This window comes from Ammospiza nelsoni, chromosome 23 (genome assembly GCF_027579445.1).
Source record: "Ammospiza nelsoni isolate bAmmNel1 chromosome 23, bAmmNel1.pri, whole genome shotgun sequence".
Taxonomy (NCBI): domain Eukaryota; kingdom Metazoa; phylum Chordata; class Aves; order Passeriformes; family Passerellidae; genus Ammospiza; species Ammospiza nelsoni.
Genome location: NC_080655.1, coordinates 6,639,421 through 6,650,962, shown reverse-complemented (window position 1 = coordinate 6,650,962; position 11,542 = coordinate 6,639,421). Strand labels below are relative to the sequence as shown.

The 11,542-nt window shown below is 59.0% G+C and overlaps 1 protein-coding gene across 2 annotated transcripts; it reads right to left on the bottom strand.

Annotated features, from left to right (window-relative positions):
• Positions 1-1,268: 1,268 nt before the first annotated feature.
• On the bottom strand, positions 1,269-9,947 carry TNNT2 (troponin T2, cardiac type). Of its 2 annotated transcripts, none has more exons than XM_059487818.1 (14): positions 9,932-9,947; positions 8,728-8,757; positions 7,556-7,612; positions 6,992-7,024; positions 6,462-6,497; positions 6,226-6,247; positions 5,289-5,349; positions 5,069-5,185; positions 4,404-4,481; positions 4,211-4,321; positions 3,714-3,823; positions 3,140-3,230; positions 2,681-2,721; positions 1,269-1,460 (listed from the first exon to the last, which is right to left on the bottom strand). In XM_059487818.1, exons 7-14 carry the CDS (start codon positions 5,340-5,342, stop codon positions 1,412-1,414), a joined length of 651 nt encoding a protein of 216 aa, XP_059343801.1. In that variant the 5' UTR covers positions 5,343-5,349; positions 6,226-6,247; positions 6,462-6,497; positions 6,992-7,024; positions 7,556-7,612; positions 8,728-8,757; positions 9,932-9,947; the 3' UTR covers positions 1,269-1,411. The 2 variants fall into 2 exon arrangements, with proteins under 2 accessions (XP_059343801.1, XP_059343802.1); XM_059487819.1 differs by lacking the exon at positions 1,269-1,460 and adding an exon at positions 2,483-2,537.
• Positions 9,948-11,542: the final 1,595 nt, after the last annotated feature.

Below are 11,542 nucleotides of genomic sequence, written 5' to 3'. Positions count from 1 at the left end.
GGCCTGGGAGAATGGATCTCAGGGCCTGGGAGGATGGATCTCAGGGCCTGCACAAGGGAGGTGTTTCCAAGGCACACACAGCTGATGCCCCCAGTGCTCCTGTCTCCTGTTGCCGTGCATCAGGCAGGCACGAAATGTCCCTTGCTGGACCATCACCCAGCCACCCTCTGGATGTTTCCCAGTGTCCCAGCAGTGCCACCCTACCCAGCTCTCCCCTTTGCCCGCCACACCTCGGTTTTGAGGAGGGAGGTGGTGGGGAGCTGGTTTTCCTCCACTTGTGCCTCACTGATTCTGAGCTTCCCAGAGCCTAGGAAATTCCCCAAATTCCCCAATTCCCCAAAACCTGGTGGTGTGTGTTGAAGGAGGGAAAATAAATCCTCATCCAACAGGAACACACGGGAGAAACCTGCAGGACACCCCCACATGACCAGGCAAGGGATGGGGAGGACAGGCAGCCTCAGCAAGGGGGACACAAAACATCTCACCAAGGGACAAGATTCACCACCCTGTGCATCCTCCCATCCCCACTGCTCTGGGAAAGGCTCCTTGGAGGCTGGAGCTTGCTTTATCAACAGCATGGGACAGGGTGTCATAACATAACAGGGCAGCAAACAGCCCTCCAGGCCTCTGGTGCCTTGAGCTGGCTGCCAGTCCAGGTTCAGCTCCAGCTCCAGATCCAAAACCAGATCCAGATCCACCAGGAACACTGGGGGGTCTGCAGGTGATGTGTCCCCAGGGACAGCACACGTGTGACATGCTATCGTTTCCCAGCCAGATGGAAGAGATCTGCCCCTGAAGCACAGAGCAGTGGCCTCCTCACACAGCTTTATCTCAAGGCTTCCTTGCATGCTGTCAGGAACATGCAGAGGAGGCAAACACAGCTGGTCAGAGCCTTTAGCAGGAGCTGGAAATAGGAATGGAAATAGCCTGGAAGGTGAGTTAGTGACTATTCCATGGGCCAAGAGGCTTGGAAGAAGTGCCCCTGTCCATGGTGTCCCACAGGGGACCAGAGAGGAGCCAGTGGGGCTCTGGTACAGAAGTGGCCGTGATGAGGATTGCCTCAAGGTGCAGCAGGAAAAGCAGCTCAGAGCACTGAGGTGTGTCACCAAACTGCCAAGGAGTGTAGCTGAACTGATGCTGGGAGGCACAGGGACAGGGCTTAGGGGGTCCTGGGTGGTTGCTGTGACCTCTCACAGCCTGGGCAGCAGGTGGGCAACTCCTGGAGCTGTGCTGAGCCTGGATCAGAGCCTCAGGATGGAGAGCACACCTGCACCCCTCAGCACCTCTTTATTTACAGACACAACAACACTGGGGGGTGGCAATGGGACACTCCAGAGGCCTCTGCCCCACTCCTGCAGCCAGGGCTCTGTGCAGCCCCTGCAGCTCCTGAGGCTCCTCTCTCCCTGAGCCTCTACTTCCTTCGGCTGCCCACCATGGTCTTCCCACGGGCACCCTTGGATCTGCAAGGGAAGAGGAACAGCACGTGCAAAAAGGCATCAGTGACCACACAGGGAGGAGGAGATGGGTACTATCAGGGGTCCTGCAGCCTTTTCCCGTTGGAAACTGCCCTGGGGTTTCCACTGGCCCCAGGTAAACCTTGGGACTTGAGCCAAAGAGCCTTGGGACCCCCTGGGAACAAGCTCATGCAGTTGCCAGGTGATTCTAAGGACCCACCATTTCCCTCCCATGTTTCTCCCCCCCAAGAAGAATCGACAAGCTGCATCTGTGGCTGCAGAGGGATAAAAGCAGCTGCAGGATCCTTTAGGACCCAGCTCATGGCTTGCCTTAACCAGCACAGGGGAGCACAGAGGAGGAGTTTGGGTGGGCAGTGAAGGGCAGTGAAGGGCACTGAAGGGCAGTGAAGGGCATTTCTGGCTACCAATCCTTGGGATTGCCTCATCCCTGAGCCCTGCTTCTGCCCTGGGGTCCTGGTGTCCCTGCCACACACATGGAGTGGGACACACAGAGCTCCTGTGCAGGGACACACACAGCCCTCAGAAATGTCTGTACTCACCCTTTGCTGCAGGATCACACCGTGGTGGGGCAGGAGAGAAGAGAGATCTGGTGTAAGTGGGTGGGAGCTGCTGCCCCTGACACACGGGTGGGCTGAGCACCTCCCACATGAGGGGGAAGTGGGATGGGGATGTGGGAGCACCGGGGTGCTCCTGGGAGTAGGGGTCAAACAGCATCTCCCACCCTCCTGTGAACAGTTCCCCAGCCACCTGCAGGGGCCATGGGCATAGGGAAGGTTCCCCTGGCCTTGTGGGCCTGCACAAATCCCACAGTCTGTGGGACTTCCCCTGCTGGACAAGCTGGGATCTCCAGCAGCTTCCTGAGGTGCTGGGCAGAGCCCCTGCAGGGAGGGGGTGGCTGGAGACTGGAAGGACCCCAGAGGACACAAAGCTTCCCCTGCAGACGAGGGTTCTCCCTGGGGCCCATCCCCTGCCAAGGTCTCTGGAGAGGGGGGAGCTGGTGGCAGTGGGACCATGGAGGTCCATCAGGAGCAGAAAGGCAGGGACTGAGATCCTGGGACAGACCTGCAGGTCCAGGAATGCCAGGCACCAGCAAGACCAGAGGCAGGAGGGGAAGGGGAGGAGGTGGTTTAGCAAGGGAGATCCACAGGGAGGGAACTGGGGAGCTGGAAGGGCAGGAGATGGAGGAGGGATGTGCAGCCACTTACACTTTCTGGTGGTCACTGATGCGATTTCGAAGAACATTGATCTGCAATAAAAAATGGTGGGTGGTGAGGTCTGGCAAGAAAAAGCTGCAGGTGGACAGTGAGGTCTGACAAGAAGCCCCAGGTGGGGGCAAGGCTGGCTGAAGATGCATCACTGCTCTCTTTTCCCCAGCAGTTTTTCTGTGGGGTTTAGAATCCTAGAATCCCAGGATGGTTGGAGTTGGAAGGGACCTCCAAGCCCATCTGATTCCACCTCCTGCAATGAGCAGGGACACCTTTCACAGTCCCAGGTTGCTCAGGGCTCCATCCTGCCTGGTCTGTGATGTATTTGCCCTGTGGTGGTGCCAGGTACACATCCCCAGGAGCTGGGAGATCACAGCCCAGCTCATCCCCTGGCTGGGGAGCACAAGGAGCAGTCAGGAACACAGAGGGTGGACAAATCACAGATGCCCTGGGGCTCACCTCATATTTCTGCCGCTTGAATTTCTCCTGCAGGTCAAATTTCTCAGCCTCCAGGTCATGGATGTTCTGCCACAGCTCCTTGGCCTTGTCCCTGCAGGAAGAGCCAGCTGGGGACAGTGCAGGGAAGGGCTGTGGCTCCCAGGGAGCTCAGCAGGGATGGGGCACTGGTGCCAACCCCTCATCTGCTCCCGGGGATGGGGCTCAGGAGGCTCCCAGACAGGGATGTGTTATCCAGGCAGTGAGTTCAGGACAAGAGCCACGGGGGAGGTCAGTACATATGGGGACACACATCCCACCCATGTGACCCTGGCTCCCCAGGACACCCCTGTGCCACCCGTGTGACCCTGGCTCCTCAGGACACCCCTGTGCCACCCGTGTGACCCTGGCTCCCTCTCATGGCTGGTGCCATGAGTGGCAGCCTGGCCATGGTAGCCCTGCACAGCCTTGGCACCCGTGCCCCCACGGGATGTCACAGCCCATCCCCAGCTGTGCCATCTCCTCAGCTGGAAGCTCCAGGGAGCTGTCCCCAGCCCAGGCTCCTGTCCTGGCCGTCCCTCCTGCAGCCTGTGCTCACCTCAGCTTGTCTTCACTGAGGTGGTCGATGTTCAGGGGCTTCCGTCGCTCACTGAGGATCTTCTTCTTCTTTTCCCGCTCTGTTTGCTTCTTGCCACCCTTTTTCTCTGACTGAGGAAACCATCACTCCACTGGAGAGAAGGAAGTCTGCCCAGCCTTCGCTGTCCCCCATCCCCAGTTCTGCACCCAACACCCTCAGCTTTTGGGACTCCAGAAGCCCATGAGGTCCTCAAGGACATTTTGGCAACAGTGGACAAGACACCTTGTCCTTGTCCCCATCCCTGTCCCTGAGGCAAGGCTGGAGCTGCACATCTGCAGAGCAGGGCTGAGCTCGGGGCCGCTCTGAGCTCGCTCTGGCCTGGTTACTCCTCACCCAAGCACAGTTCCCTGTCCCTCCTGCCTCTAAACCCCCAGTGTCACATGGATGAGGCCAGCCCATGGCCAAGGCCTCCCCAGGAGCAGCAATGGCTCCATCCCAGCCCCTGGGGAGGGTCCCACCTTCTGCATGTATCCCCCAAAGTGCAGCATGTTGGAGAACGCCTTCTTCTTCCGCGCCTCCTCCTCCGCCCTCTTCCGCGCCTCCTCTTCCTCCTTGCGGGCTCTTTCCTCCTGCCGGGGTCAGAGGGCGGTCAGCAGTGGATGGATGGACACACAGCTCGTGTCCCAGGCCCCATTTCCAGAGGGCACTCACGGCCATGCGGGCCTGGCGCTCCTTCTCCCGCTCGCTGCGGATCCGCTGCTGCTCCGCCCGCTCCGCTCGCCGCTGCTCCTGCACGGGGAGAGCACCTGGGCTTGGACACCGCCGGGAATCTGCATCCTCTCTGCCCCCAGGGACAGAGCCCTGACCCCGAGAGCCCCAGGGGAGCCTGGGCACAGTGACCCGGGGAGAGGTGCATCGGCACCGGGCACTGCAGCACCACCGGGGGCATCCCAGCGAGCAGGGACAGGAAGGGAAGGGCTGGAGCTGTGCCAGGGCAGGGTCAGGCTGGAGAGCAGGAAAGGCTCTTCCCCAGAGGGTGCTGGCACTGCCCAGGCTCCCCAGGGAATGGGCACGGCCCCGAGGCTGCCAGAGCTCCAGGAGTGTTTGGGCAGCGCTGCCAGGGATGGGGTGGGATGGTTGGGGGGGGTCTGTGCAGGACAGGGGTTGGACTCAGTGATCCCTGTGGGTCCCTTCCAGCTCAGGGAATTTTTTGGTGTGCAGGCACTGGGGTTAATAAAAATCTGGTTCAACCCTCAGGCTCTGTCCTGCAGGGTCAGGGGTGTCCCAGGTGTGCCAGCACTGTGGGGAGGGGACAGTGGCTGAGTGCCCACAGGACCGGGTGGCAATAGCCAGAGAGGAGAAGGCTGAACACGTACAATCCTGTCCTTGAGGGACAGCAGCTCCTCTTCCTCCTTCTTCCTGCTCTCAAAGTGGGCTTCGATGAGGGCCTGCAGCTCGTTCAGGTCCTTCTCCATGCGCTTGCGGTGAATGTCCTGCAGCAAGCACAGACAGCCAGGGCTCCAGCAGCTGCTGGGCACTGAGAGGGAGCAGAGGGAGGGCAGCACCCCCAGGGGTGGGAACTGGGCCATAACTTACATCAAAATCCAGTCTCTCGCCATCTGGGATCTTGGGGGGCACCAGATTGGGCATGAAGACCCTGCAGAGGAGGGGGAGCCGGAGCACAATGGGGCTGCAGCAGGTCTGGGACAGCCCTTGCCCTTCACCCATCCAACCCCCTGAGCCCCTGGGTGCAGAGGGGGCACAGCTGGAGGAGAGGGAGTGCAGTGCATCCTGCTGGAGGTCCCAGCTGGGCAGCCACAGAGGAAGAGCTGTGGCATTCCCTGGAAATGCTTCCAGGTGCCTGCATGGCTGGAATAACCCTGCAAGCTGCAGACAGGGCCCTTTGCCAGCCCCCTGAGCTGGCAGCCACCCCTTGCCCCCCCAAAGGGCACTGTGTGCTCTGTGTGACCGGGCACACCTGGATCCTTCCTCCTGTGGGGCATGAGGGAGGGCAGGGGATGCCCAGCAGGGGCACAAAGGGATGAAGGGATGATGGTGGCTGAGGGCAGATCTGCCTCCCACACTGCAGAGTCCCAGGGGCCCAGGAGGACCCCCCAGGCTTCCTGCAATCGTTCACAGTCCTGCTCCCTCGGGGTCAGTCCCTGGCACTCCTGGACACATGTGCCTCATGCCAGCCATAGCCTGGGCTCTGTGTCCCACACTGGGGTGCTCACACACACACACACACACACACACACACACACACTTCTGCCACCTGCAGGGTCACAGGGCAGCTGAGCTTCTCCCAAGGAACATACAAAATGCTTCAGAACTGCCTAAAGACCTCGTTCTCAGGGTCCCCTTCATGGGCTGTGTTTTGCTGTCATTTCTCTCCCTTTTCTCTCCATGCCCCTGTCCCACCCTGCCCTGGAGGCTCCCTGTGCCCTGTCCCTTATGGACCAGGGCTGTCTCACGGAGCCTCTGCCCTGGCACAGCTCAGACCTTGCCCCGGGGGACACCCTGCCACACTTACTTGGGTTTTGGCTTCGATTCCCCTGCAGGTCCCGGGAGCAGCACAGAAAGACAAGGTCAGTGTCACCGAGGGTTCCTGTCACACCCTGAGCCCAGCCCTCCCTCTCCCCACAGCAGCGAGGTGCCAGCCCTGTGCCCCAGGTGTGCCCCCGGTGTGCCCCCGGTGTGCCCCAGGTGCTGCTGGCTGAGCAGGGCACAGCTGGAACCCCAGGCAGAGGAACAAGGGTGATACTTCACCTTCCCCGGGCTCCTGCTCCCGCTCTCCCTCTCCACCTGTGGAAAACACGATGCTTTTTGTCCCCATGGCTAGTCCTGCCCAGGGACACTGTGGGGGGCTGTCCCCCTCTTTCCTGTGCTTGTCCCCACTGCAAACCCCAGCTCCATCCCTGCAGGATGAATGGGGGGACAGCAGCCCCTGAGGGACACCCCTCACTCACACCCCTCACTCACAGGGGGACCAGGAGAGCCCCAGGTGCTCTCAGGAGGAATCCAGACAAGTTTTGCAGAAGCTCAGGCTGGAAAAGCAGCAGTGCCTCTCCTCTCCTGCTGTATTTTGGGTGAATTTCTGCCAGAGGCAGCACAAATCCATCCCTCCTGCTGCACCTGTCCTGCTAGGGATGTGGCCAGGGCAGCTCTGCCCCATTTACCACAGGTTGTCCCTTTGGCAGCAAATAAATTCAGCACCAAAACCTCATTACAAGGGCCCAGTGTCTGAGGGGAATGGGATCAGGACTGGAATGGCCATCTCTCCTCTGCTCCTGTTTTACCTTCTCCTGCTGCTTTCGTTTCATCTTCTTGCTCTGTTTAAAAGCAATGGGAGAACATGAGCATCCCTGGGTGAGGGCAGCCACACCCCAGCACAGAGGGGCCCCAGCACCCTGACTTGGGGCCACAGCCAAGATCTGAGCCTGCCCCAGCAGAGGGGACAGCACAGGGTCACACACCATGCCCCAAAGCCACCTCATGAACCCAGTGCTCTTTTGGTGATCAGACACATCAGAGCTCGATCCTAGCTCTGGAAACCCCCTCTGAGGCAGTGGACCCCTTGGTGAACCAGGCTTGGCCCATTTTTAGCATTATTTCAGAGGGCTGGATGCAGCCACCAGCAGCAAATTTGTATTTCATGGATTTCATCACAATTTCATGTTTGTGGGGCCCAGACAGAGCAGGGAAGGGCATCTCAGTTTGACACCCCCTTATGCACACCCCATCTGGGTGATGTCCCCCTGTCACAGCCCTGCTGGGACATCCCAGCCCCCAGCTGGCAGCCCTGGAGCAGAGCATGGCCCCACCAAGCCACCATGGCCCAGCCTGGCATGGTCCCCACTCACCTTCTGCCTTGGCTTCTGTGGTCTCCTCCTCCACCTCCTCTACCTGCTCCTCCTGACCTGTGCAGGGAGGGCAGAGTGAGCACAGCAGTGTTCCCTGGCTCCTGCAGCTCCTCACATTCATCGTCCTCACGTTTATCCCTGCAGCTCCTGCAGCTCCTCACACTTATCCCTGCAGCTCCTCACGTTTATCCCTGCAGCTCCTGCAGCTCCTCACACTTATCCCTGCAGCTCCTCACATTTATCCCTGCAGCTCCTGCAGCTCCTCACACTTATCCCTGCAGCTCCTCACATTTATCCCTGCAGCTCCTGCAGCTCCTCACACTTATCCCTGCAGCTCCTCATGTTTGTCCCTGCAGCTCCTGTAGCTCCTCACATTCTTCCCTGCAGCTCCTGCAGCTCCTCACACTTATCCCTGCAGCTCCTCACGTTTATCCCTGCAGCTCCTCACGTTTATCCCTGCTGCTCCTCACGTTTATCCCTGCTGCTCCTCACGTTTATCCCTGCTGTTCCTCACACTCATCCCTGCAGCTCCTCACACTCATCCCTGCAGCTCCTCACATCTCTCCTGCTTTGGGACAGAGCCCAGAGGGACCTGGGCAGCCTCAGTGGCTGGGGAGCAAAGGGCTCCTCTCTAACCCTACCCTGGGCTGCCTGTGCTCCTCAGGGCAAAACCCCCTAAAATGAAATGCAAGGATTTGTCGCCACCTCCTGCCTTGTCCCTCATCCCCTCTCGCTCTGCAGATCCCTCCCAGCCCAGGAAGGAAGGAGGGATCCCCATGGCTCTGCTCTGGCAGGGAGCCCCAGGGCTGGCTGAGGATGCTCTGTGACGCTGCTGGAGCCTTTTTCCACTGGAGGGAGCAGCGTCCCCGCGGGATTCCCCGGCGGAGCCAGAGCGATGCTCTGCCCTGGGAACACCCGCGGGGCCACGGCCACAAAGAGGGATAGGAAAAGATGACAGCAAAGACAGCAAACCACGGCTGGCAGATATAGAGACAAGGCACAGACAGAGGATGGACACACAGCACAGCAGGGCACAGCAGGAGTGCAGGAAGAAGAGAGAGAAGTGGAAGAATGAAAGAAAACCATTCCCCAGCCAGGGAGAGGCAGAACACATGGAGCCAGGAGTTCTCCCGAGAGCAGAGAGAGGAAATAATGAAAGGTGCAATAACTACCGTCATCTTCCTCTATCCATTCTTCCTCTTCTGAGCCAGGGAGGAGGGAAGGAATAAGCACAGGGATTAGTTGGGTGCCACAGAGGTTGGGCGTGCGTGAGGTGAGGACTGGAGCACAGCAGGGGCTTCCCCCTGCACCTCTCTTTGCTTTTACACTTAGGGTGCTTTGCCTGGCAGTGCCCTAGAGCAGCCACAGGCTCAGCTCAGCCCAGCCCAGCCCAGCCCGGCCCAGCCCGGCCCAGCCCAGCTCAGCTCCTGTGTCTCCATCAGGCCGAGGCAGTGGCAGTTTGAGCTTGGCAAGGCTGTCACACGCTCACCAGAGCTCCAGCTCCCGTTGGGATGTTGGGATCACCTTTCAGCCCAGCCCAGCTCAGCCCGGCCCAGCTCAGCCCGGCCCAGCCCGGCCCAGCCCAGCCCAGCTCAGCCCGGCCCAGCTCAGCCCGGCCCAGCCCAGCCCAGCCCAGCCCAGCCCAGCCCAGCCCAGCCCAGCCCGGCCCAGCCCAGCCTAACTCAGCCCAGCTCAGCCCAGCTCAGCCCAGCCCAGCCCAGCCTAACTCAGCTCAGCCCAGCCCAGCCCAGCTCAGCCCGGCCCAGCTCAGCCCGGCCCAGCTCAGCCCGGCCCGGTCCAGCCCAGCCTAACTCAGCTCAGCCCAGCCCAGCTCAGCCCAGCCCAGCTCAGCCCAGCCCGGCCCAGCCCAGCCCAGCCCAGCCCAGCTCAGCCCAGCCCGGCCCAGCCCAGCCCAGCCTAACTCAGCTCAGCCCAGCCCAGCCCAGCTCAGCCCAGCTCAGCCCGGCCCAGTTCAGCCCGGTCCAGCCCAGCTCAGCTCAGCCCAGCCCAGCCCAGCCCAGCTCCCATGCTGGGTTGTGTCCCCATCAGGCTGAGGCAGTGCCAGTTTGAGCTTGGCAAGGCTGGCACATGCTCAGCAGAGGCTCCAGGTCCCGTTGGGACATTGGGATCACCCCTCAGCCTACAGCCATGTCCAGCATTGCCAGCCCTGCTTTGAGGCACTGACAAAAGAGATCCTGAGAAAATTCAGACTGGTTTGATCCTACTGATGTTTCAGGTGCAGGCATCTCAAACATGGTCACATCAGCCTTTCCTGGACATGGTTTGCCCATTGCAGCCCAGGAGCTGATCCCAACCCCCAGCAAAACACTGAAGCCCTCTCCTTTGGCTCTTGGTCCTTGCAGGTGCAGCTCCTACCTTCCTCCACGCACTCCTCTTCAGAGAGCACACAGGGCACAGACAGAGAGAAGGGAAAGAAGCCTCAGGTTATTGGAGTTTCTCTGATCAGTTTTTGGCCTTAGGGCAGCTGCAGGTGCTCCACGTCCTCTTACCTTCCTGCTCCCTGCAAAGCACAACAGGAATTTAGAGTCACATTGAGCTGCTGGAACGGGGCCATCAGTGAGGGAGGCTGAGGTGAGTTTGGGACTCCTCAAGGCTCCCCTGTCCCACAGCACAGGCCATGGCTGCTGGGGCCTGGCAGGTGTCACTGGGGACAGGGACAAGGCCCAGGTCACCTCAGTGAGGCTGGGGTGGGTTTGGGGCTCCTCAAGGCTCCCCTGTCCTACAGCACAGGCCATGGCTGCTGGGGGGCTGGCAGGTGGCACTGGGGACAGGGACAAGGCCCAGGTCACCCTGCAGGCTGTGGAGAGCAGGGCCTGAAGGTCTGGGCTGGCACTTTGACAGTGGTCAGGGCACTCCTCCATTTTGCAGCATGAGAAGATGAATGACCTTGGCTTGTAATCCCAGAAATGGGAATCTCACATCCCACCTTTTCCCCCAAGTCCTTCCCTGGCTGTGAGGGAGATGCACAGCCCGTCCCAGGGTTAGGTTAGGACTGAGTCTTTTGTCCTTGGGTGTGTGTGACAGCCATCTTGACATCTGCAGTGTCATGCTTTTTATAAGCTACAAGAACATGAAATTTGCTGGGTGATTGTTTGATGATTTATCGTCATGGTGTGTAATTTTGTTTGGGTTTTGGGGGGGGTTTAGTTCTGGGGTTAATTCTATGTTTGTTTGGGGGTGGTTGTGGAGTGATGATGACGGTTATTGGTTTTGATACTAGGAAATATAGAGGAAGGTTAATTGAAAGTGTATTGATGACAAATGATTTGGATAATGTAGGGATATATGGTTTAATTATTTGACAAAAAAAGTCAAGATAAAAAAAATGGATGCATAAAATTGAATTTAAATACTAGTTCCTAGTAAATGATAAAATAATGAATATGTCTGGCAGCCATTACACTATCTGTAATGATTGCCAGAAACACACAAGTCTGGTGTGGCACTGAAACCCCAGAGGGTTCAGGTCCTTTCCCTGCAGGTGGATGAGCAGTGGGAGCTGTGTTAGAGCTCACCCCTATGACCCAGCCCCATCTCTCCAGGATGTGCCTCCATCAGCAGAAGCTGCTCTCAGATCTGGGCCTTGGAGAGTGATCTGCTCTGCATGTGGCAGCAGGACCCAGCAGCAGCAGATTGGGTTTCCCATTTCCCCACTGACTCTTGGGTTTTCCCATCTCTGTCCCACACATTGAGACTGCAGCATTTTTAATGCAGCAATCATCCTTGTCCTGCTCGTGGCTGTGGGTACAGCTCCCCACACAAACTGTGTGTGTTAATTGAGCAATCAAACCTTGTCCTGCTCGTGACTGTGGGTATAGCTCCCCACACAAACTGCCCCTGCTGGGGTCACAACACAAACTGTGTGTGTTAATTCAGCAATCATCCTTGTCCTGCCCATGGGGAGGATCCAGCTCCCCACACAAACTGTGTGTGTTAATTCAGCAATCAAACCTTGTCCTGCCCGTG

Coding starts and splice junctions, on each gene's coding strand:
- TNNT2 (XM_059487818.1), bottom strand. CDS start 5,342: ATGCCCAATCTGGTGCCCCCCAAGATCCCAGATGGCGAGAGACTGGAT. Junction 4,322..4,403: donor AGCGCCAGGCCCGCATGGCC/GTGAGTGCCCTC, acceptor TGACCCCGGCAG/GAGGAAAGAGCCCGCAAGGA. Junction 2,722..3,139: donor TCAAGCGGCAGAAATATGAG/GTGAGCCCCAGG, acceptor TTTTTATTGCAG/ATCAATGTTCTTCGAAATCG.